Source organism: Phycodurus eques, chromosome 14 (assembly GCF_024500275.1).
Source record: "Phycodurus eques isolate BA_2022a chromosome 14, UOR_Pequ_1.1, whole genome shotgun sequence".
In the NCBI taxonomy this organism is placed as follows: Eukaryota; Metazoa; Chordata; class Actinopteri; order Syngnathiformes; family Syngnathidae; genus Phycodurus; species Phycodurus eques.
The window spans coordinates 3374314-3401091 of NC_084538.1; the positions used below are offsets into that span (position 1 = coordinate 3374314).

General features: G+C 41.4%; 1 protein-coding gene across 10 annotated transcripts in view; it reads right to left on the reverse strand.

Moving 5' to 3' along the window:
- tnika (TRAF2 and NCK interacting kinase a) overlaps positions 1–26086 on the reverse strand; it is a 62240-nt gene extending 36154 nt beyond the window's left edge. For 9 of the 10 annotated variants that reach the window (XM_061695912.1, XM_061695910.1, XM_061695906.1 and 6 more), the window contains exons 1-2: positions 25767–26086; positions 15078–15143 (exon numbers count right to left, since the gene is read on the reverse strand). In XM_061695912.1, the coding sequence (XP_061551896.1) occupies positions 15078–15143; positions 25767–25823 (123 nt within the window). In that variant the 5' untranslated portion in view covers positions 25824–26086. Of the gene's footprint in view, positions 1–6483; positions 6645–15077; positions 15144–25766 lie in introns of those variants that run through there. The other variant, XM_061695908.1, reaches the window with a different exon arrangement.
- Between the last annotated feature and the right edge of the window lie 692 nt (positions 26087–26778).

Sequence of the window (26778 nt, forward strand, 5' to 3'; positions counted from 1 at the left end):
GTGGCAAATTTTGCAGGGTTTCCGTGTGAAAGAGGCTTCTGTATACAACTGCTGAGTGGGGGGGGGGGGGGCATTGGAAACAGGGCAAGGTCCCCAAAGTAGGCAAAAGTTTGCAGACTGCAAAAAAAACTTCCAACTTTTAACACGATGGCTCATTGTCAGGAAAAACAATCGAGAACCGAGCGGGATGTTTGTGGGCTTCGTTCTCACGTGAAAAAGAATCTGCGAGGCGAAAAGCTGATCAGGAATTGCTCATTAGGATCAGACTGCCCCAATTCCACGGGCACAAGAGCCGGCTTTGTTGGCGGCCGACAAAAAAGGAATCGCGGCCAGATCTCACTGACTCGTACTGAATGAAGACCGAGCCCGTTTTTGTCCGCGCGGGGGGGATGTCCGACATCGTCAGATAAATCGAACCCGAGTCTTTTTGTAAAACAATGAAGACAATTTACAGTCTTCAGTTGACCTAATTTATATTTTTGGGGAACATGGACAGAATTTTAGTCTTCAAAGACCAGTCCATATGTATTTTGTAAACAAGACAACACTTGAGTCTTGATTGAACCTAATACACCATTCGAGACAATTTACAGTCTTCCATGAACCACATTAAAAACATTTAGTCTTCAGTAAACAAAAAAACAGGTGTTTTGTAAACACTGGAGAAAATGTACAGTCTTCAATAAACACAATTTGGAGTCTTCAAAGAACCCAGCACAGGTTTTTGTGAACATCAAACGCAGTTTAGTTTTCATTGACCCCAACATCCAAGTTTGTGTCAGCGGTGAAGGCAATTTAGTCTCCAAAGATTTTATTTTTGTAAACGAAATTCAGAAATTTGCAGTGGGACAGCTTTGACATCACTCTTCCCCTGAGCCGCCGATATTCAGAACTCCAGTTTTAAGAGTTCACGCCAAATCATCGCATGACAAGTTGTGGATTCTGGTGAGTAAAACTCAAAAAGCGTCTGTATCCATCCAAATCTCTGACACAGACATGTCCTCAGTGCGACCTTCAGACCTGCAAAAATCAAAAAGCTGCACGCAGATGATCTGCTGCCAGCGTTCCCCGGTTTGAATTTCAAATCGCTCGGTGCCAGATGGAAGTAGAACGAAACTCGCCGGGGCCCAACCATCCTCATTTGGATCGGCACCAAATTGGCCCCTTTCATCGATACTCAACACCTGCACATGTTTTGTTTTTGTTCTTAATTAGTATAATAATTCCTGCATTGTTTTGCGTGAACTTGAACGGGAAGATTTGAAGAAGCCATTTTGGTGGAAGACAGTGAACGGGTCATTCAATTGTAACGAATTTTTGTTATTAACAGTAAATAATGAAGACAATTTCAATTAATTGAAAATGTACTTACAATTAAAAATGAAATGTGAAAATGTCTGAAGAATTTGGGATACAACTCTTGCATTGGATTAGATTGTGCAGCGTTAATATAAACACAAAATGGCAAAGTCCCACCATGCAGTATTTGTATTTTCCATTTTTCATCCCATTCAGTTCAAGTGGCTTTGATGCTCATCCCCATCCTCCACCCGTTTGTGATTCTCTGACCTAAATCTGCAGTTTTTTTTTTTTTTTTTTTGTTCCCTCCTCCGCTCGCTCTTATCCCGGCGACTCCCTCTCATTATCCAACCCTCTTAACCCCTCTTTATGCCTTTCATTATCGCTGGCGCTTCCATCGCCCAAATGCCTCGCTCGCATTTCCAGCCCCCCCCCCCTTATATGGTTTCGCGGCTCAGAGGCGACGTCTCGGCGTGCGACGCGAGACCAGGCGTCCGTCTCCTATTGCGGACGACCGAAAACAAAAAACACACACAGCTGCTTTCGCCCTCTAGCGCCGTCGCCGTCGTCAACTTCACCAAAGTCGCAACAATCTGCTCCACACTTGAATCCATTGAAGATATTGTTGATCAAAAGTGTCGAGGGGAAATCGTGTCACTCGCACACGACGGCTAAGAGCGACGCTGAGGCCGGCCAGCCGGCCGGCCAGGTGCATTCGCGCGATAACGCGCCCGATTGGAAATGCGCGTTACGCTCAGACGGCCGCGCGCGTGAAGCAGACGGCAAACTGATACACTGCTATCCGATCAGCCTCCGGGGCCACGGCGTCACAGAAGAGTCAATACTGCGGGAGGAAAAAAAACAACAAAAAAACAGATACATAGCCGTGCTCTGCCCACGCGCGGTGACGAACACTCAAAATGTTTTGCAGTTTGGTGTCGGCCATTTGTTTGGTGTGCTTTTTGGGCAGATTTGGGCAAAATCTCGAGGAGGAGTTTTCCTAGAAATGATCAAAATGAACCGAAATGGAATTGAAAATGTCTACTCAGGCATGGGTTCCTCAGACTTTTGCGGGGGTCTACTCAGGACATTTTATGCTGCCAGGTGAAACTGGCTCTGATTTTGTGGTGGCATTGACTTTCACGTTTTATGGTAACTCATTAACTACACAATGATGAAATCTTACAATTTTTCCATTTTGGTGTCACATTTGGTTTCAAATGTGGTAGCGAACAGAAAAACTGAAGAAAAAAAAAAATATATATATATATATATATATATATATATATATCGGACAAGGTTGTTTTTGAAGAAGCCCTGAAAATGGTGACAACAACACCCTAAAATGGCCACTTGGAACCAAAATGGCTGACTTCCTGCGTCTTACAGGTGTGGCTTATTAAGACTTTTTTGTGGGTGTACTCATGATAGACAAATCCCGTGTTGCTATATGAAACGGACCTCGGGGGCTGAATTTTCATCGTGTTTTTGTTCAAATAATGTCCCATACAATATGCTGTATGTACTGTTACCCTTTTATGTACAGCTCCATCAAATTGATAAATGATTTGTGCACTAACTACTGTACAGAAGCACACGAATGCATCACAATGATTGAGTGTGGTAGCATGTGTGTGTGTTTGTGTGCCATTGGATGCATAAAATGAACTCTAGTGTGTGCTTGTGATGATTCACTTTTACAATTTGCCTTACTACTGCAGGGAGTTAAAGGTTGAGGGTAGCGTACACGCACGCACGCACGCACACACACACACACACACACACACACACACACACACACGCATTTGTAGCGCTGTAGGCTTCAGAACAAAGGATTTCTTCATCATTCCCAGCTTGCAGCTTGACTTCAGTGGGACCGGGATGCCTGCCACTACCTTAATATAACCTGCTGCTGGATATCAGTGTATGTGCGTGCGTGTGCGCGTGTGTGTGTGTTTCGATTGTTGATGTGCATGACCATCCGTGCCCTTGCCAAGTCAATTACACACAAACGCACACACACACACTATCACTAGGACACATTCACTATGCAGGACACTTCCTGTGGTAGCTTAGCAACAGTGTTCGCTGGGCATGAAACTTAAGCGCGCGCACACACACACACACAAACACAAAGAGGAAAGCGGTTGAATACTTTGTACAAAAGACCACTGCCCTCGCACGGGATGGGAAGCGAGGTGAGGCGGAGGACAGGAAGGCAGGAGACAGAGGAGGAAGCACAGGAACTGACTTTTGCATGACGAGAAACTTACTTGTTTATTCCCATCCTGCATTCTCATTCAGTTGAGACATTTTTTTTTTTTTTTTATACAGGTTTCTCTTAAAGGGGACATACCGTATGAAGTCAAATTGACTTTTTAACCGGGGCAGCATGGTGGGACGAGGAGCACCGCGGTGTTCAGATACGGCCCGCTCTGTTATTTAACCCGGCCCATCAAGCATTTACCTTATCAAAAGCCCTCTAGTGAGTGTTTTATTAATTTTGCCATGCTTTCATAAACAGTTCGCGTATCATGATTGAATGCTGCAATTGATTTCATCGTGCTGTTGCTTCTGCTGTGCCCGCTGTGGCCACCGAGAGGCAGTATAATAGTCATGCAGACGCATGTCCCCTTTAAAACAGACAAAACGATAAAGTATTACAAGCGGTCCCGTTTGTGTCAATTCCGCATTATTGCGGGATTGAAATTTAGATTTATTAATAAATGATTTGGAATTTGGTCCCATAGGAAATAACGGAAATTTGTCACAGTCACTACGTTTAAATCAAATTTGAACATTTCCGACTACAAAGTCTCATAATGAGTTGCAAAAAACACAAAGACAAAGAAAAAGCAAAACAGGTTCAATTCTCATTGGATATGCTAAACTTCAGGGCCCAGAAAAGGAAAAACATGAATGAACACTCGCACCCGCTAAACTGGCGACGAGTAACTCTTTGTCAAGAAGAGGAACTGGGTTACACCCTAATCCTAATCCCTGCAATCCTGGTAATCCGCACATACAAACACAGACAGGAGACTATATTTGCTGAACGGCAATTAAACACAGAGACTGTTGACATGGCAACCTTAACGTATTGGCAAATGATTAGCATTAGTGTGCAAAAATATACGCCGTTATGTACACTAACGCAGCAATTTTTTTTTTTTTTTTTGCAGCGTATTCTCAAACGTTACAGTGCCGAATCTGGAGCAGGTATGAAAAATAGTACCTAGCATCAAAAGATGACCAACAATCCTACAAATACCAAGAACTGAGTGAACAATTTTATAAGCATCGAGAGTAAGTCAAACAAACCGAGCATTAACCGTTGACAATTTGAGTAGTCATTTAGGTATGAACAATCAAGGTAAAAGTTAAAGATTTGCTTCTAAAACGATATATCTGAGAGGAGACTGCGGACAACAAGGAAACAGAAGCACTGCAGCAAAGCGGAGACTGCGGCGTACAAAACTGCTGACTTTAACACCCGAATCAGTGTTTATTTTTGTCATGTTCTGGCCGTGTATTTTCAAATGCTACAGTGTCGATGATGAGTCTGGAACTCTTGAAACCTGGTCTGACCAGGTACTATGGAACAGTGCCAATGGAAAAGCGTAACGATCCCAGTCGGTACTGCGCAACTCTGAAAACAGAGCTAGCATCAACGGATTGGAATTTTAGCAGCCATACGGGTATAAAAAGAGTGAAATTGTAAGATTTACAATTTAGATAACTTTAATCCGAGAGGAGACTGAATGCAGCAAAGAACTCGAGTGCTGCAGCAAAGCGGAGACTGCGGAGTACAATACTGCAGAAGTTGACACCAGAAAACGTATCGTGACAATGATGTACGGACAACTCTGTGATGCAACAAGGAAACAGGAGCGCTGCACCAAAGCAGAGACTATGGAGTCCAAAACTGCAGCAGTTATCGGCGGAATAATTTTCTAGCCCCGAATTCTCAAAACTCTCGGAACCCGGGCCGACCAGATGCCAGAAACGGAACCTAGCGGTTTCCGCTGTTGCCAAAGTAAAAACGGAAATAGCAGAGAAATAGATTTCGATCGGATTTTTAGACAGGAAAACAAGTCAAAACGCATCGCAGCGTAACCGAGATGTGACAGCAATGTTTCAGCAGTCACCCCCCCAACCATCCGCGCGTCAATACTGCACTCCGTTGACCTTCAACTCCCATCATGCTCTGCAGCAGGTGCTGGGAATTACGGCCACTTTCGGCAAACGAATGGCCCCAAAACACAGTTCTGCCTCGCGGAACACAAAGAAATAAGAGAGCAATCAAAGTGGCAAAGACACCTCGCTGCAGTTAAAGACACCTGCATTCTCCCCCACAACACACACACGGTAAACACACACGCTGCTTTGGAATGAGTGAGGCAGTAAATAAAAGTGACAAAGGCCTCCATTCCAATCTAACACCGCCAAGGAAACGAGAGAGGCGGCCCGAGGCGTCTCACAGGAGGGAGAGGAAAAGAGACACGTTCAAAAAGGAGAGCTGTGACAATATGGAAGACGAGGAGAGACTCTGAAGGAATACGAGCGCAAGGGCACGTAAAACCGCTCCTGAGGGTTTTGTATTGACGGCTACAGGTGCGGGTCAGTGCACGGCGAGACAACCGGCACGTGTTGATTGCGTGATCTGCTAAAGCCTCCTGAAACTGTGCCGCCCGCTCGCGCTAAGACAATATAATTAGCGAGCCGGCGGATGCGCAATTGTGAGACAAAGGTCTCGGCAGAGGGATTTGGCACAGTGCTGATCAATAACAGTAGCGAAGAAGTAGCTGTGGCAAAAGACAGTAACAGTCGTGAAAAAAAGAAGCAACGGTAATGAAGAAACAAAATCCAAGACGGAATGTAGCTTTGGAAGACGGAACTGTGGCTAAAAATTAACACTAGCGGAGACATTAGCGAAGACGTATCTGCAGCAAAGCCATGCCGCAACACTAGCCAAGCTATAACACTAGCGAAGTAACGGCGGCGCTGACGTCGCTGTAGCAGTAGTAGTGTTCCTCCTCTTTTTGTGTACTCCAGTCCTGCTTGACTTCCAATGTCAGCCGTGAGATGCTATCATCATGGTTCTACCAAGGGACCGCGTCAGTGACTCGCTAACTCATTTACACAGATTAGGTCACAAGCGCGCTCCCTTGCTAATTCACTCACTTAGCAACTGACCCGTCCACTTATCCACTTCTCGCTCACTTGAAGTCGACCTGCCCGACGTCGTTAGAGGCCAGCAAGAACCAGATGACAAATGCTTCTCTCCTGCGCCCACGTCTGCAGACCGGGCAAAAAATAAAAAATAAAATAAAAAATACAGGAGAAGAGCAGAGAGAAGACGCAGCAAGTCGAGCGGATTCAGCACACTGGCGTCACGCTCCCGTGACGCTGGAGGTCAAACCAAGAGGTCAGCTCGCTACGCTACGGTAAAGATTGAAGGTGAGCGGGGAGGAGAAACAGAGCTGTCGTGTTCTACGGACTCGCGTGGAGACACGTTGCCATTACAGGGAAGATCATCTTACAGTAGCAAAGTAGTAATACCAGCAAAGTAGTACTACCGGTAGTGAAGGAGCCATAAAAGTTGCAAATAAATTACAGCTGGGAAGAAGATGTAACAGTACTAAAGGAAGACGTAATAGTACTAAAGAAGTAACAGGGGCAAAAAAAGATACAGCAGCGAACAATATGTAGCGGTAACGAAGAAACACGAGTTGCAAAGCAGTTCCGTACCAAACAGTAACAGTACCAAATACAGAAAGCGAAGAAAGTTCACTGGTAGGACGACGTTACATCAGATCAGCAAAGAAGTAACAGTAGCGAAGAAGTTACATTAATGACGAAGTAACATTAGCCAAAACGTAGTCATAGCGAAGACGTTTGAGCAAGGACGAGCAAACGGTGAAGTAGGAACCAGCAATGATGAAGTAACAGAAGCAAAAGTAGTACGGCTGTCAGAATCGGTTACTCCATCAATTAATCCGTTGAAAACAATTATTGTTGTTCATTTGGTATTTTGTAATCATTCATCAAAACCAAATGACAATTAAGCAATATCACACTCGAGGAAGTGATTGACTATTATTTTTTTATTAAATTGATGATGATTCAGTTACTGGTTTGGTCCGTAAAATGTTGATCATCGTTTTCCAAAGTAAAAGCAGATGTTTGAAAATGTCTTAAACACGAAAGATAATCAGTCGTCTTTCATGGGGGACTACAGAAATCTGAGACCATTTGCTGTTGAGAAGCTGAAGTCAGAACAAGAACAAAAAAAAAAAAAAGTTAAAACAAGGGCTCCAAAACGATTCATCCATTATCAAAATAGTTGTTGATTAATCTGATGATCGATTAGTTGCGATAACTCTACAAAGTAGAAACAGTCGTAAAGTCGAACCCTTGAAACAAGCGAGTCCACAATAGCGTTCTGTTATAAACCAAATGGGGGGGAATAAAATAGCAAATTACCGTGCACACTAGCAATTCAAATGTGTGTGCGTGTGTGTGTGTGTGTGTGTGTGTACGCGTGTGTACAGCGGAAAACAACAACAAAAGAGCCAATGAGGTTATTGACATCAGACACGGCTAATTGGCCACGGTGCCCCAGTGCATTGTGGGTAAGTGGGGCGTGTGGCCTTGGGTAAGTCGGAGCCAAGAAGGATGTAGGCTAATGAATCCGCAGCCAGGTGCGTGCGTGCGTGCGTGTCGCAGCAGCAGAACGGGCACATCTGCTGTTCCCACGGTAACAAGCAGCATCCACCTCGGTCACGGTTCAGGGCTCATCCGCAAGGACTCCGGAGATTGAAGTGTGTTTTCATGCGTGCGTTAACGTGCGAGAGGGAAAACAAGCGCAAACACGACAGCGGAGCGGGCGGCCGAACGACACGGTGTCAGTAGACTTCGAGAGGCGCACGTATCCAGTTGTTGTCGGCAAAACATTTTCGCTCGCAATCCCGATGGGACTTCTATGACAGCGTCTAATTACAAAGTGTGATTTATGGAGCCATTTTGCGATGCAAGTATTGTTGTACTCTTGCATAGGAAGCACAGTAATCCCTCGCTATATCGCTGTTCACTTATTGCGGATTCAGTGGATGTTTGTTTGTTTGTTATTGTTTGTGCAGTCAGTTTGGTGCAGTTATTTGGTTCAGTTCGCATCGGTGTCTATTTGACTACAATGACTCACCCGAGGACGAATCGGCTCTTTAACTTTGCGGTAAAGGAAACCAATTTCAAACGTACACATTTATTTCATCAAACAGAGTGAGAGTTTCATGAACCAAATTCACAAATACCAACCTAGCCCAACGTACAGCATAGCTAATTTACACTCTCATAACAATAAGGAACTGGTTCGGCCAACGATATGGAACAAATGCAAGTAAAGAGCAACGTTTAGCTTGATGCACTACAACCTACTACAAAAAAGAGAATTCTGGGAATTGCCCAGTTGCCCGTCCTTCGTACGGCCACACGGGTTGACTTTTCACGTCACAGATTTCGCCTATTGGAGGGGTTTTCTGGAAGGGAGCCCCCACGATAAATGCCTGATAAAATAAATAAATAAATGACCTCTTTGCCACAGTTACATTTCATGACTGTTATTTCTTCGCTACTCACTACTTGTTTGCCAATGTTTATTCTTTGCTACTCGCTACTGCCGCTAAATAGACGCCACACGGCTGCTCTTTCTACCCATTCGCGTGTGCGTGTGTGAGAGAGCTAAATGAGAGATTGCTGAATATTTAAATAGAGAACCCGGCGCTTTCCCCTAAGGAAGGAGGAAAAGTGTTCGTGAAGAGAGGGTGAGGGGAGGGAAAACGATTGGTTGCTTCTTTGCTGCGTGGAGGCAAAGGCGTAGCGAAAGCGTGTGAAATATGCAAACGACTGACGCGTGTGCGGCCGACGTGTTTTTGCGCGAGGTTATAAGCGAGAGGGACATAGTCGACCGGCGAGGCGGCATCCTTCACGCCGGCCGGTCGTGATTAGTCGCCATCGCCTCTCGTCCTTGGAGCTATCGAGGGGCAAAGATGACTTTCCCCGCGGGAACGACCGGGCTGTGCAATTAATCAATTAGCCGATCAATAAGTCGCCTTGCCGGGGGAGTCGCACTGCATTTCGTGCCATCGCCACAGCTTCTGCTCCCGCACAGTCAAGGCATTTTGTACTTCTGACAAGACGCATAACTAGAGTGTTCTTGCAAAGTTGTGTAAGATTTCGTACGAGACGAAAATAAAAATAAAAATGTAAAAAATAAATATCCCAAAATATAACCCACTGCCGGTAATTAAATCATTTCAAAATATTAGTTTGAATCTGCATCACATCGTAATACACTGCATTTTTATTTTTGGGGGTTATACTGAGACTTTTTAATTCGGAAAAATAAAAATCTTTATTCTCATATGATTAAAACTTTATTGTCAAAAAAATAAATCATTCTGTTATTGGTATTCTCTCTATTTAAATTGTTTTTTGTAATATTACAATTACTTTTGCACATAGATTTTGTTTTAGCAATTACTTTACATATTGGTTTTGAGAAAATTCTGTTTTCCTTGAAAAAAAAATTTTTTTTCCCCCACACAAATGTTCAAAAAGAGACTATTTTCTTATGAAATAGACAAAATCGCACAAAAAAATATGTAAAAAAAAATAATTTTCTGAAAAGAAATATAATAAAGAAAGCCATTATTTTCTAAAATATAACTACTTTTTCAAAATTTACTTTTTGGTCCAACATGTACAACTATTTTCTCGTTACAAAATACTATTTTTCCTCCAAAAAAGAAAGAAAATATGCCCCCGCCCAAAAAATATTTGATTTTTGATTTTTAATGATTAAAGATAAATATTAATATTGTTATTATTTAAAAATAAAGATTATTATTTTCAAAAAAAAGATTACTCTCAATCAAGAGTTTTCATTCAAACAAATTACAAATGTATCACAAAGTGCAAATATTTTTCTTGTTCAAAAATGCATCAATTTTCTAAAAAGGAAATTAAAAAGACTTCAAAAACTAACACTATTTTTTAAAATGAGTTTATGACAAAACTATTTGACTTTTCCCTTAAAAAAATACAACTAATGATGCATAATTTGGACTCTTTTATTAAAAGGTTTTAATCTTTAAAAAAATAATAATAAATTACCCTTGCAACCTTACAATTTTTTTCTTACAGTCCTTTTTTTTCCAGCGCGTCTTTAATACTCTACATAACGTTTGAGTTGAAAAACATGTAGCTGCTCCACTTTTACATCAATGAATGTTTATTTTGGGGCGAAACATTTGCACGATTCCCTTTTTCCTGAGAACGTATCAACAACGAGGAGGTGTTGCGGGAGAAATTAGATGAGAAAGTATGAGCAGGAGAAGCCTAACGGGAGAGTGGAAGATGGAGAAAGCGTTTAATTATTCAGCATTACCCGTGTTCTCTATTTATGGGCCTTTTAGAGCAGCCAGCGAAATCCTTCCATCCATTTATATACAATATATGTACATACGCACATTCTCACCGTGAGGCCCTGGAGGCTGCTCCCGAAAGAACGGCTCACGAGGGAGGTTTCAAAGCACCAAAAACCGTGAAAATGTAAGAAAAACTTGATTACTTATTGATAGCAGGATGAATGGATAGAGAAGGGATAACGAAGAAAAGCTCAAATGATCTCAGATCAGACGTTTGTGCAGTGAGCCACGGAGATGGTAAGGAGCAGATGTGAGACTTTTAACTACACACACAGACACACACACACACACACACACACACACATATATATATACACATAGAGTCGCTGCTATCGCTCGCTCGCAGGCAAACGACGACGGCAGGTCCAGGAAGTATACGCCGCATCCGTCAAAAGTCACGTTAAAAACTGCAACCGCCCTTATAATCAATCGTAAGCATGGTTACATATCGTGGGTACGGAAAGTAGTTGGACCCCCTTAAATGTTTCGCTTTTTGCTATATTGCAGCCATTTGCTAAAATCATTTAAGTTCATTTTTTCCCTCATTAATGTACACACAGCACCTCGTATTGACAGAAAGAAAACTTAATTGTTGACATTTCTGCAGATTTATTAAAAAAGAAAAACTGAAATCACACAGCCATAAGTATTCAGACTCTTTGCTGTGACACTCACATACTGAACTCGGTCGGGTGCTGTCAATTTCTTCTGATCCTCCTTGAGATGGTTCTACACCTTCATTGGACTCCAGCTGTGTTTGATTATACTGATTGGACTTGATTATGAAAGCCACACCCCTGTCTATATAAGACCTTACAACTCACAGTGCATGTCAGAGCAAATGAAAATTGTGAGGTCAAAGGAACTGTCTGAAGAGCTCAGAGACAGAGTTGTTGAGAGAGGCACAGATCTGACCAAGGTTACCAAAAGTTTCTGCTGCACTTAAGGTTCCTAAGAGCACAGTGGCCTCCATAATCCTTAAATGGAAGACGTTTGGGACGACCAGAACCCTTCCTAGAGCTGGCCAGCCGGCCAAACTGAGCAATCGGGGGAGAAGACCCTTGGTGAGAGAGGTAAAGAAGAACCCAAAGATCACTTTGGCTGAGCTCCAGAGATGCAGTCGGGAGATGGGAGAAAGTTCTAGAAAGTCAAGCATCACTGCAGTCCTCCACCAGTCGGGCTTTATGGCAGAGTGGCACGACGGACGCCTCTCCTCAGTGCAAGGCACATGAAAGCCTGCATGGAGTTTGCTTAAAAAAAAATTGTTTTTTTAAAGTACTGAAGTACTCCAAGATGGTGAGAAATAAGAGTCTCTGGTCTGATGAGACCAAGATAGAAATTGTTGGCCTTAATTCTAAGTGGCAAGTGTGGAGAAAACCAGGCACTGCTCATCACCTGTCCAATACAGTCCCAACAGTGAATGAAGCATGGCGGTGGCAACATCATGCCGTGGGGGTGTTTTTCAGCTCCAGAGGCAGGACGACCGGTTGCAATCCAAGGAAAGATGAATGCGGCCAAGTACAGGGATATCCTGGACGAAAACCTTCTCCAGAGTCCTCAGGACCTCAGACTGGGCCGAAGGTTCACCTTCAAAAAAGACAATGATCCTAAGCACACAACTAAAATAACGAAGGAGTATGCTTCAGAGCAACTCCGTGACTGTTTTTGAATAGCCCAGTCAGAGCACTGACTTAAACCCAATTGAGCATCTCTGGCGAGATCTGAAAATGGCTGTCCACCACCGTTCATCATCCAACCTGACAGAACTGCAGAGGATCTGGAAGGAGGAATGGCAGATGATCCCCCAAAAAACTTGTTGCATCATTCCCTAAAAGACTCATGGCTCAAAAGGGTGCTTCGACTAAAGTTGTATTCTACTATTTCGGTTTTTCTTTTTTAATAAATCTGAAAAAAATTTCAACATTTCCATTTTTTTCTGTCAATATGGGGTGCTGTGTCCACATTAATGTGGGGGGGGAAATGAAATTAAATGATTTTAGCAAATGGCTGCAATATAACAGAGTGAAAAACTTAACAGGGTCTGAATACTTTCCGTACCCACTGTATCTATAGCTTAGCTTCTCAATATCGCTGTCGGAATCTTACGAGGAAAAATAATTTGGTTGTTGTAATACGAGATTTTTTTTTAGAACAAAGTTTGGAATGTTACGAGAATTTGTGTGTGTGTGTAATGTTATGAGACTAAGGTCATGTTTTAGAAAAAATATATATATATTTATTTATTTTTTCCCCAAGAAGAAAAATGCATTTTCTCAACAATATGGATGAATAAAGTCACATGATGTTACAAAAAATAATAATAATAATAATAACATACTTTTTAGGTACAAAGACAATGCTAGGACAATAAAGTTGGATGTGGTCCGAGGAGCAAAAGCTAAAAGGAAAAGTACTGTTACGAAAAGGCGACAGTTTTTCTGTTTAGATTTTATTTCCCACCAAGAATAAATGTGTAATGCGCCGAGAAAAAAATAGAAAAACTTTAATAAAATCATGTTTTTTTGGGAAAGAAAATCGTAATTTACGAGACTTTTTTTTTTTTCCAAAAACATTTTTCCTTTTGCCTGATTTGCTTCTAATGCCAATAATCAGCGAGCTACAAAATACCTATAGATCGATTAATCGATTAAAAACCATCCCTAACAGACATCAATTTATAATGTGAATTGGATCATTCGATATCAATAATGGGCTGCAAACATGAAAACATCAACCACATCATTTTGAAAGCACATTGCTCCTCCCATTTCCAGCCAATCAAAGACTTTAACATCAACTTCGACGTTCAATTCATCTCCACTGAGATAATGAAGTCCAGTATATTCTTTTTCTCACACACAAAGCGTCTAAAAATGGTTCAGCGGCAGCAGCAATGTTCCACTCAGCTAATCCCCACCAGACTGAAGGTCAATTTATCTTCTCACACTCTCAGATTGAGCCGCTCACAGGATGATGATCCTCGTCGGGTTTACGGGGGCCGAGACGGATCCTTGTAAGCGTTTTTAAAATAGACTGATTTTTTTTCTGTCTTTTTTTTTTGCTTCAGTGCTGCTGCTTTCATTTGTTATTTTTATTTTTTTAAATATATCTCAGCCTTTTTGTGCAATCATTTTGTATTGTAAACAATCATGCACTGGAAGTAGTAGAAAGGGGACATATTTGGGGGATTATCAGGGGGGGGGCTTTCTTTTTTTAAATAATTAATGACTGTTATTGTGAAGGAGTATTAAGGTCACACCGAAAGGAAAATGGTACTACAACAATGAAGGGAAAAAAAATGTCACATTTTTGAGAAAATAGTCCCAGTTTGTGCATTATGACAATGGAACAGGCATTATGCTGCTCATTTGTTTGTGTGTATAATACAGAGACAAACCAGACTACATTTGATGATGAAACGCGGAAGAAGACCGCCGCAACTAAACTGCAGTGATATTAGTTGTTTTTCGCAGAGCATAAAGAATATATGCCTTTTGTCATATTGTCCATCTACATGCGTTGCTACCACTTGTATTCAAAAAACAATTGTTTAAAGGTTTATAATTACTGTGACATCAATGCTAGTTTTGTTCGCTCATCTATGGCATTTTGCATCGTGCGTCAACATTAAGCTAGCGGCCTTTCATTATAGAGACACACAATGTGTAATTCTCTTTATCTTGTGTTTAGTTTTCCAGGAAACGTCAACTGCGGGTGGCAATAAAGAACTTGAAGCCTCTTTATTTGAAGAATTGTTCACTATCTGGAAAACTGCCACTTGTGGGGAAGTTCGTTGCCACTATGTAGCGCTTAAATCTTTGCTCGCAACTCGAGACAAAAAATAAAATAAAAAATCGTCCGACTGGCAGGCTTTTATCTCGAAAAACCCGTGAGCCGGGTCACTTGTCAGTCGACATACTGCTGTGTTTCCATTATTCGGTGGAAAAACTTTCCCGTACACAGTGTTAGTTACCACTTAGGAGTATTTACTCTTTCTGGCTCCAATACAGACTTCCCCGGAGTGGTCCTAGTACAGCACGAGATAGCCAATGGCGGGGCAGCGAGCTAACAGGCTGTTGCCACAGGCATTCTGGGTAATGCGAAGGCGCCGAACGTCAGCCAATGAATGAGCTACCACTTTCAAGCACGTGGCAGAGACGAACCGCCGCGATGTTGCGACAAACAGGAACAGCTGAGCGCGGCCACTTCCTGTATCGCACACGCACACGCGCGCGCGCACTTCCCCTTTCAACCAGCTCATCTGGATACACATAAAGGACACGATCTTACCTTATACACTTGCCCGTAAGTGCCATTTCCCACCAGCTCCACCAGCTCAAAGATGCCAGCGGGTTCCTGAGAAGAAAGATGACAACATTGAATCATTATTAGGACCATTAGAACAGGGTTTCTCCTAATTTGGGGAAACCCCTAACAGGAAAGACATTTTTATCCGGACCCGCTCCCCCCCCCCCCCCCCAGCCCCCCTCATAATCCTAATGCTAATAAAAGATTAGAATAATGTGTACTCCTAAATGTCACACGAATTAAAAAGTTGCCCATTTTCAAGAAAACTTTTTTTTTTTTTTTTTTAGGGAAACAATAAAATAATTAATAATTAATTAATTAATAATTAATTAATTAATACAATACAAATAAGGTCTGCCCAACACCTAAGGCACAAAGTAGCCGTGAAAAAGGGCCGATTGGTGGTGATTTAGGACAAATTAAGTCTGGTACACCAAAATTGCCATTTTTTTACATGGTCTATTCTCAGGTTTTAAAAACATGAGCATGCACGTTTCTTTTTGTCGTTTCAGGCAATAACAAAGTAGCTAGACGTGGAAAAGAGGCGATTGGTGGCGATTTAGGGGCGAACTAAGGTCCGTCCAGAGCTGAGTGGGAGCAGGCTCTGGACGGACGGTAACATATGTTTCTTTTTGTCATTTCCAGCAATAACAGAATAGATAGCAGCGCGAGAGAGGCGATTGGTGGCAATTTAGGGTGAATTGCGATACGTGCAGAGCTAATGCACAGGAACAGGATAAGCCAATGTTAGCAGGTGTGCTCATTTCTGTGATTTCTCACAAAAAAGGAGTAGGCAGTAGAGGAAAACAGTCAATTGATGGCAACTTAGGGCAAACCAAGGTCTGCCCAGACCTAAGGTACATGAACAGGCTATGCTAACGTTAGCACACAGACTTATTTTTGTCTTTTCCAGCAACAACGGAGTAAATAGCAGAGGAAAAGAGGCAGTTGGTGGTGATGTAGTGCAAACTAAGTCCATCCAGCGCTAAGACTCAGGAACAGGGTAAGGTAATCTTAGCAAGTGTGGATTTTTTGGGTCATTTCTTACAACAAAAGAGTAGGTAGAAGTGGAAAAGAGGGAACCGCTGGCGATTTAGGGTAAGCTAAGGTCTGTCCAGAGCTAAGACATGGGAACAGGGTGTACTAATGTTAGCATGTGTACTTAGTTTTGTCATTTCTCGCAAAAAAAAAAAAAAAAAAAAGAGTTAGTAGTCATGGATAATAGGAGATTGGTGGCAAATTAGGGTAAACTAAGGACCATCCAGAGCTAAGACATGGGAACAGGGAAACTAATGCTAGCATGTGTGCTTATTTTTGTCATTTCTCGCAACTAAGGAGTAGATTGCTGTAGAAAATAGGCGATTGGAGGTAATTTAGGTCAAAACTAAGGGGTCCAATTTGCCATTTTGTGTGGTCTCTATCATCATGCACAATCATTGCGTTTTATATCATCAGTCTCCAAGCTGGAATGTAAAACTGAAGTGTGTCCCACCCCAACAGTCCCGACAGCTCCTCCGGAGTTGCGAGTTAATTAGCCGACTGCTTGTCCGCCAACACGCCAAGCGAAATGCCTAGCATGGGGCGTTTTTACAATGGTCGCGAGTAGCGTGTTAAGCTAGCCGTTGCACGTTCGAGTTACTGTCATACGTATTCATGGCGAACCAGTGCGCATTTTTAGTAAAGCCAACACGCTACTAGGGCTTAAACACACAACCAACAGGTTGGCAAGACTGAACTCAACAGAATAGCAAACCCATTGAACCCCACACCAAACACACACACACACACACACACACCTCCCCCTTCCAATCTGGCGCACGTTGCTACGGCATTCCAACAATAGCTGGTATTTGGCCTCCGCTTCCTTCTCAAGTCCATCTAAGGCTCTCATTCACGGGGGTTGTCAAGTTAAAGTGTGTTTAAAAAGAAAATCACTCTTCGGAAATAAATCGTGCTTGTCCGTCAACGCGTGAACGCCACAGGATCGTTTGAGCAGGTACGATGGAACCTCCAATGTCCGTCGCAAACCAAAAGTGCTGCACTTTCGAATATGTACAGTATACTACTCAAAGTAAAAAAAATAAATAAATAAATAAATTTTAAAAATACATAAATGTTACATCACATAAGTCGGAAAGTGTATAACATGATGAAGTCAGGGTGCCCATTTATCGGTTGAAAAAGCAGTGATCTATCAACTTTTGACCCGAGGTATTTGTTTCCAAGCCGCAAATATTTTTCCCGACGTCGCCTTGCCTCGCCTGTACAACTCTTTGGCTCATTTTTTTTTTTTAAATCTTCATTTATAGAACATTTAAAATGTTCATTTATTCGGGATCATGTTGACATGCTATACATGTCTTGACAAAAGAAGCACGCATTTTTATTTTCTACACTTTTTCTTCTGTAAAGACAAAATACCTTTTCCTATTATTTCTGTGGAAGTCGATGTCATTTGTTTGGAATAATGTCATTGTCGTTTGCTTTTTCTGGAAGCAAATTGAGAAAAAAGGGTTCAAATAACAATCAGATAAGTTGGAAAAACACAAAAACTGTAATGTATTAAGAATATAGGCATAGTTTTCAAGATTAAAAAAAAGTAGTTATCTTATAAGGAAGAAAATATGTATTTTTCTGAGACTAGAACAATAACGCTGTATTTTTGGGGGGGCGGGGGGGTGGAATGGTACAAGAAAAAAAATCTGCATTTTTCCAAGAAAAAAAAAAGTAAATGCGGTATCGCCTAACCTCGAGTAAAATAAAAAAATAGCAAATCTCATCTCTTTTATTTAGTATTTCTTCTCAATTATTTTGAATGACTATTCTTGTCTTTTAACTATTCACAAATTTTCTTTAAAAAAAAAAACATAACATTCCTAGTTGCAGGGCAAATAAAGGCTTAACGTGTCTTTAAAAAAATGGATATTAAAAATATTTTTTCTAAATTATGAAAATGTTTTTGAATAATTTTATACAATTACTCGTGTTAACTTTCAATGATCCCCCCCCCCCAAAAAAAAAAAAAACAAGTATTTAAAATATTTATCAACTTCATTGATAAATGACCTTATTGTTGAACAAACAAAGGCTTACTCAATTGTTGTAGTAGCTTTTAGACTGGACGTAAAAATCGTTGCAAAGGCAGCACTGTTGCCACAGTTGTCGTACTGGATATCATTAGATTGCATCGGCACGAGTTTATATGAAAGATTTACTGTCCCTCCACTTTTGCTTCCCAGTGCTCCTCTCCTCATTTTGTCTCGGCGGGTTAGTGCAGGCCTCAGCCGAGCTGTCAAGCTGTCAAAGACCTTTTCTTCTTTTTCTTCTTCTTCTTCCTTTTTCTTCTTTGTCTCGTCTACACGTCGTTCTAAACGCAAAAAAAGACGAGCTGGTCTCAAGTACATCCTGCCTCTGTCTCGCAGCGAACACCCACACGACGGCTCGGAACATTCAAACGAGAACAAACAAAAAAAAATGTGCTTCGAAGCAAAAACAAAATCTCACTTTTTTTCCCCACAAAAAAAAAAATCCCACTTTTATAGAAAACTCAAACGATAATGACATGATTAAAACAAGCTTTAGCTTTTTGTTGTTTTTCTTCCCTTGTGGGATTTGCTTTATTATTCCTGTTACCTAAAAAACTTGAAACAGCTTTGGTTTTTTGTTTTCCCCCAGTAAGTTTGTTTTCCGAAAAATAATAGAATTACAGTTGTGCGTTTTCATTTTTTTTATGTATGAAAAGTGCTATATAAACCAAATTTGATTTGATTTGATGATCTCATAGTTGACCAAATCGCTAATTTGTCAACACTGGCTGTGCTTTTGTAAACTAGTTCCTCTCTGCTCGCAGGCAATCCCCCCCTCCTCCCCAAAAAATTTTTGGTCAAGATTTTTTTTCTTTTTTCAAAATCAACTATTAATTTTCCAACCCTATTGTGCTGCTTGGAATGACTGCAGAAACAGAGTGCTTTTTCTTTTGCTTTTTTTTTTTGCTGCTCCAGTTCTTACATGTCCTCAGGCCTGCTGATAAAAATACAGGCCGGGCGTCATTCATCTTTTATAGATCCCTCGCAGAAATGGCCTCCCCCCCCACTCGCCCCTTTACCCGGTCATTGTGCATTCCTCTGGTGTCACATGACCGGTCACATGACCTCAGCGGCGGCCGGTGAGTCACACGTCTGAATAATGGCACAACGCTGAGAGAGAAAACAAAAGTCGTGGGAGCTAGGGCTGTCACAATCGAATCTTTTTAGAATGACTAGGCAATAGCTATTTCGTTGAGTAATCGCAATTACGCGATTACTCAACGAAATCGTACAGTCTTATATTGAATTGTGCAACTGAAACTTGAAAGTAAAACACCCCTGAGTTTGAACAAATTGAAATTTGACCAAGATCGAAATGTCGCAAAAAAAATGTCATCGGCCAAACCGACCCAAATTTTCAAGAAAAGTAAAAGTGGCATAAAACTCAATTGTTATTAGTGGTAAGTTTGTGACGAGTCTAATTTTCAAGAGTCGGAAAGGAAGGAGAACGGAAGGAAAAAGGCCGCTGATATTAATTTGGAATCCAACCAACATTTTTCAGGAAAACCATGTCTGAAAAATTGCACAAAAACATAATTTGCCAAACCAGCCAACATATAGTATTCATCAAAATTTTATTTTTTATACTGTTATAAAAAAAAAAATCATAATAAATTAAAAAAAAAAAAGGGACTGACTTTCTTAAAGCTTACGTTAGAGACACAAGCGCCGCAGCCCTTCAACTCCCTTCTTTAGCTCGAAACGGGGGATATTTGTCCCGGGAGGCATTAGGGAGAGGCCATTATGAATAATGGCTTTTAGAGTGCAGGCCTGCAGTTGTTGCGAAAGTCACTTTTACCTGTGAGTGGCTGCGTTTCATTCCTCGACGTAACCTTAATCCCTCCTCCTCGCTGACTCTTACTTAACCAAAACACAAGGCTTTAAGATTGCACCTGTTCTGAACCATTTTAAGTATATTTCGGGGAACGGGTCCTTGAGACCTTTTGTGCGTGTCCTGTCATGACAGGTGCTGTGCAGTGGATATAAAAGTGTACACACCCATGTTCAAATGGCAGGTTTTTGTAGTATTACAAAAAAAAAATTATAATAAAATGAGACCAACATAAATGATTTGAAAACCTTTTCCACCATTAATGTGGCCTACAATATTTATAACTCAGTTGAAATGTTTTCGTCTTTTTGAGAGTTAAAGCAAAAATAAACTGAGATAATGCGGTTGCACAAGTGTGCACACCCTCTTATAACTGAGACATAGCTGTGTTTAGAATGAACCAATCAAAAGGTCAAAAGTTTCCGGAATGGATGGGACATTGTCCACCTCACAATTTTCAATCTTTCACATTTTTCTGGTACGCCTGTGTTTTTTACAGTATCGCTTGTGTAGTAAATTTATAAAAAAAAAAAAAAAAAAAAAAAAAAAAAAAAAAACAGCAACCTGAATGAGAAAATCAACCCTGCAAATGTCCGTCTTTGGAGGAAAAATCTAGCAGTTCTGTGCAAAAGGCAGATAAATGCACAGTCTCCTGTTGCAACTCTGACGCAGCACTTCTCCTGCCTTTTTGTTCCATGTCGGTTATACAAAAAATGATGAGACAAGACGGTTTTCCGTCTTTGGTGGTAGGATACCGTACTAGTTCCGGTGCTTCTGAACAATCCCTTTACGTATTGTACTATCATAGAATGTATCCTGCATCCTCTTTAAGGCTTTGCAATAAATGTGTGTGACTTCTGTCAGAAGGATTAGTGAAAAGTCACAGAAGTCAAATCACGCCGTATCGACTTGTTGGTCTCGGGAAAGTGAATTACACACAAGTGGGGCGGATTACATTAGAGACCCTCGTGAGGATGGCGGCGATCAGGGGGGGATCGAGTCTGCATTTAGAACACAAAAGTGATGCGGCGCGAGTCTAAATTCCCAGCACATCCCGCCCACACCGAGCCGCTGCATTATTCATCAAGTCTTAATCACACATTTACAAGAAAACGCGGCGTGACGCAGAGCGCGCCTGATTCCAGACTCGCCGATAATGAATCCAATTTCGTCAGATGATTTTTTTTTTTTTTTTTTTAAATGAGGCTTCTGTAGTTGAAAGCGCATTCCTGCTGATGTGCTCTGCTTGCACTAACAATTTAGCTGGAAACAGAGAGGAGCGAGTCGACAAAAATACAGTCAGTGTAACCAATTTAGCAATTTCGTATTAGCAAAGGGGAAAAATGCGGAATTAGAAATCAGATTCTCGTGAAAAAAAAAAAAAATTAAAATTGAATTTATCGAACTTCGAGGTTATATCACCCAGTTTGGGGAACTCGCTACACTCGCTGGTGAGAATGATTTTGTTAGTGTCAAGTCGGGTATGTTTCATCGAGGATCAGCGATTATTGATCGTTGTGGACAAAGTCAATCATGTAGAATTCGATGGCGCTAGCGTTCATATAACAACGTTATGTTTCACTCTATGTTTCGTCTTATTATTGCCCAAACGGGTTGCGGTGGGGCATTTGACATTTCTTGTTAGGCAGTGGTTAGCACATTGGCCTCGCAGTCTGAGGTTCTAGGTTTGAATATCAGTTACAGACATTTTAGACGGTATATTTTTTTTTGACCAGTCACTTTTCCATGGTTAGTGTTGCTAGGCAGACTTTGGAAGGCTCAATCATAACTGTGCCACAGGCCACTCGTAAGACAACTGCGCACAGTTGAAATAAACAGAACTAGAAATAATCCACAGAGTCCAATTTTGTTTTTATGTCGCGTGGCAATGTCTCGGACAGCGACGATTGCTTTCGACGCGAAGGGACGTGTATAATTACTGTAATGCAACTGCTTCTTGCAAGTTATTCAGGATAACTGCCAATGTGCACAATAGAAATAAACAAAACAAGTAGAAATTTAAATTTTTTCTTTAGATGTGTGGCGACGTCTCGGACAGCAACGATTGCTTTTTGTACAATTACTCTTATGTGACGGTTCCTTTCCGGTCAGTCACGACAACTGCCACTCTGGACAATAGAAATAAACAGAACAACTACAAATAAACCACAGAGTCAAAAGAAATATTGAGACAGGTGCCGACTTCTGGGACGTCGACGATTGATTTCAACGTGAAGGGCTGTGTATACAATTACCGTAATGTGACAATTCCTTGCCAGTTATTCATGATAATTACCAGCGTGCACCCTAGAAAACAAACAGAAGGCCTAGAAATATAATCCAGTTAAAAAAATGTAGGGGTCCTATATCTGTGCCCTGTGATTGACCGGCGCCCAGGCCAGGCTGTACTCCAGCTCACCCGTGACCCGGAACGGTATGAGCGGTAGAAAATGGACGGATGGAAATAAGGGAAATGGGCGGAACGACCATCTCTACTTCTGCTGCCAACTTCTAGGCTATGTTTCGGGTCCTGAGGCTGGTGGGCCATCACTGTGTGGTGGTGGTAGGGGTAGGGGGGTTAGAAATGGGTCAAGTGGCGATGGGAGGGCTGAGGGAAGACGAGGGGACAGACTTCCATACAGTATATAGACTATTCATGAATAAGCCTTGTGTAAGCCCCCGGGCACTGCCGCGACCCCGTTACCATGGCATCCGCGGTGCGAGGGGCCGAGGAATGCGGCCTCGGTGGGCAGCAGGCATTGAGAGGGCGACTGGGGTGTGGGGCGGGGGGGTTGACGGGTGTTTGCCTTCAACTACTTTAGTCGCTGGTCACATCCCAACACCTGAGAGCATGCAAAGTGTGCCCGCCGTGCACACGCAGGGTGGCGTGGCAAAGCCGCCCGCTGCTCGGCCATCTGTTGCACCGGGGAGGGGAAAGAAAAATAAATAAATAAATGTTCTCACAATGAGATGAGAGGAAATGAATACCGACTCCGCCTCTCGCCGTCATGACACTGGCGGCGCCCGACGTTGTTGCGCGACACGCGCGAGTCGAGATCCACCCTGGACTGCAGCCATTTGAACTCGTGGCCAAACAGGAACGCACACGTACAGAAACACTCACATTCACACAAGCTTACATGATAACACACAAAAACACACAATTTTAAAAATAATAAAATTAAAAAAAACACACACACACACACAAACACAAACAATACATGGACAAACTCAAGATTCCAATTCAGGAACTCTGAATTTTGAGATAGCCACCATGCTGCCTTGAAAATTCCATCACAAACATGAGGACGGTTGAAAACACAGAGACAGCAAACACCGAAATCCACTTGCGCCTCAAGTCGGGTTTCTTTGCATCTTAGTGTTGCAGACGGACACAAAAAACACACACAACCCCCTTCGCATCACAACCTAGCCGCCCCCCCCCCCCCCCATCAGGCACAGCTGACCTACTTCCTGTCTAGTCAGTGGATGACTGTACACTCATCTGACAGTATGTGTGTTGAGTGGGTGGGGGGTGTTGTTGTTATTTGAGTTTAAAAAGCGAGCATATGCATCAGAACCGAGCGTCCGTGCTCCCGTCTTTAGCGCGGGAGGCTTATTCATCTCCAGCTGCTTTAGCATTTTGCTATTAGCATTGCAGTTAACCCCCACTCATTCCCCGTTGTTATTATTACACATTATTATTATTATTATTATTTTTCTATAGAACTACACTAACAACTCCTGGTACACTCAAGGATTTTTCAAATCTTCAAATATTTGTTGATCTGTTACAGACCCCACACATGAAGATTAAGAAATTATAATTATTATTATTATTTTTTTTAAATCAGGCATTTAACAGTTTTGGCCGTACTATCAGGTGTGCTCTGATAATCTACGCAGAACACCGCAAACAAAAATTCTGTTCCACTAGCGATCTCGAACCCAGTCCTCCAAGACAGAAATCTGGTGTGATCAAACAAGAGCTAACAAAAACGCTACCGGATATTTTACTCTGATGTTTCCACAAGTCTTGTCGAAGGGAGTGTTGTAGAATGGTGATGTCATTAAGTAAGACTTGCTTTGGAAAATACTTGTTGCCCTCTGCGGAATTCACTTATATAAAATACGACATCGGGTAGGACATGTTTGTTTTTAATTGAAAACCGCTGTCTTGTTCTTCTGTTAGGTAATTTCTCGATTGGCTACATTCTGTTCCGCGTCACAATTCACGGAGTCATGACTCGGAGGTTCGGACAAATTCACTTTTAACAGGTCTCAGAGCACAGGATAATCTTACGTCGATGGAATCATCTTTTAAGACATAAACTAGTCTATCAGTTGTCATGTCTGTGCTCGGTCTAAAAGATCGACTCACTTTTTGACGCTTTCTGTAACGTCCTAAAACACCGGGCAAATGCCCTACTAACATCAGAAGCAAATGTTTAAAATGGAGGCTAATCTTAGATGCTAACATTGGTGCTAACGTCAGAAGCTAAGGAAGGTCTGTCAGAGTGAACCCCCACTGATTCGCCTATTTGCAATTTTTCTGGAGAACTACGCTAACCCAAAAAAAAAAAAAAAAAGTCACCTTTTCACACGTAAAGGTTCCATTGGGAACTAATTTCAAATGCTAATATTAGACGATAATAAGGTGCTAACGGCTAGCTTTGCAACGCAAGATACAGTAAGTGCCGAACTAAAGAGTAATTTGGCATAAGCAAAGCTAATCTGTTTTATTTATGTACAGCTGCTTTTAAGTGCTTTAGCATTTAGCTATTAGCATCACAGTGACCCCCTCCATTGATTCATCTACTTCCAAGTTTTTTCAACAGAACATTAATTATTTTCTGAAAAACCAACCCTTTTGACACTTTCTGTAACATCTGAAAACATTCCTACTCACTTTAGAAGCAAATGTTAAATATAATGTTAAAGCTAACATTGGCGCGAACATCAGAAGCTAACGTTTGTCTTCCAGAGTTCTAACGAGCGCTGGTGATCATGTGAGTGAAACAATAAAACAAAGATAAAAAGGGCCAAAATAAATTTGTAGCAAATTGACCAACAGAGCAATTCATCTTTTATATGAAAATGTGAAATCCCACTTTCTGATTTTGTATAAACAGAAAAAACAAATTTACCTAAATTTCCCTCTTATTGTGGAAGAAGACTCTTCTTCAATGGAGGCACCGTATTCTTACTCCCCTTCCCCCTTCTTAGTTAGTTAATAAGCAATAAAACATTATCATGTTTATTAAGTCTTTTGTTTCTATATAATATTGTGTTTTCATTTACTTCTATATTGCACTATATTTACTGTCAGCATCACATTGATTAAAAAAAAAAAAAAAAAAAAAAAAGTATGTATAACTTAATTTTGGGGCTGGAACAGATTGATTGCATTTCCATTCATTCCAATGGAAGAATATTACCTCGGATTTAGAACGCTTCGGGTTACAAACGGAGTCACGTAACCCGAGGTTCCACTGTATTTCAAGGCACCACTGTCAATACAACGACTGGAAAAAAATGTACAAAGTAAAAAAAAAAAAAAAAAAAATTTATAATAATAATAGGGGAAATGTGAGAGGAAAGGAAAACTGGGGTGGGGGGTGGGGGCTGAGCCAGGGGAGGGAAGGGGACCAAAGATCCAGGTCAGCAGAACCAAACACACGTCCATGCACTTGTATAATACACACTATTTGCTTTTTTGCACCTGCTGGTTCTAATGTCAGGTGTCAGGCTTACCCTCAAAGCAGACAGGTCGATTTCATCCAGACTCCGAGCCGGGGAGTCACTCGCCATGACAGGAGGGCTCAAGTCACACTAATATCAAAATGTCTTTTAAAAGCTTACAAAAAAAAAAGAGCTCTTAATGTCCAAGGTCCTGCGTTGAACGTCTCGCCCACCCTGTGTGAGTCGCCTCCGGCTAAAGCGCGGCCAAGACGTCGGCGACCGCTTTCCGGTTCATGTCGGCGGCTTGCAGGCGAAAGCGAGCCCGGATGTGTTGCCTCGCGGGTCGGCGTCAGCGTCTGACTGCGAGCCGCCGCCGCTGCCGCCGCCGCCGCTACCGCTGCTGCTGCTGCTGCGTGCGCGGTACAGGCAGCCAGCGGATGTACGGCGAAAAGGAGGGGCCAAAAAAAAAGAAAAGAGGGGGGCGGGGGGGCGGAGCCAGGTAGGGAGTCCCGCAATTTGAACGGGTCATGTGACTTGTTCTTCTTCATCATCATCGTCCTCATAACTTTGATTTATATATGTATGGGACGTGCAAATGATAGTTGTAGGTCAAAACAAATGCAATACTGTCGTTGGAAGGCTTCCATTCAAATTGTATTTTTATTTACAGTTTTTAATTGTCACTTTAAAAAAATTACAATGAGAATTAAATACATATTTTGTTTAAATTAAAATATTTTAGATTTTAATTTAATTGTAAATCGTATTAGTATTTTCTGTTTTTTTTTAATTATTTGTTTAGAAATGTATTTTAATTTAATTAAACTGCATATTATAATACAATTAAATATATATTTTCAAAAAGATATTTTACTTTGTTTTTCAATTATTTTTTAACGATCACTTCAGATATATTTTTCTTGTGATTATTTTGTTATTTTGTCCAAATGTAAACTATTATTTAATCGATGTTAAATATTTTAATTTCTTTTTAATTCAAGATGCATTTGTTATTATTCAAACTATAAGCTTAGAATTTTTTGTAAATTCGTTAAAAGTAAAAATATAAAATAAATTCATATAT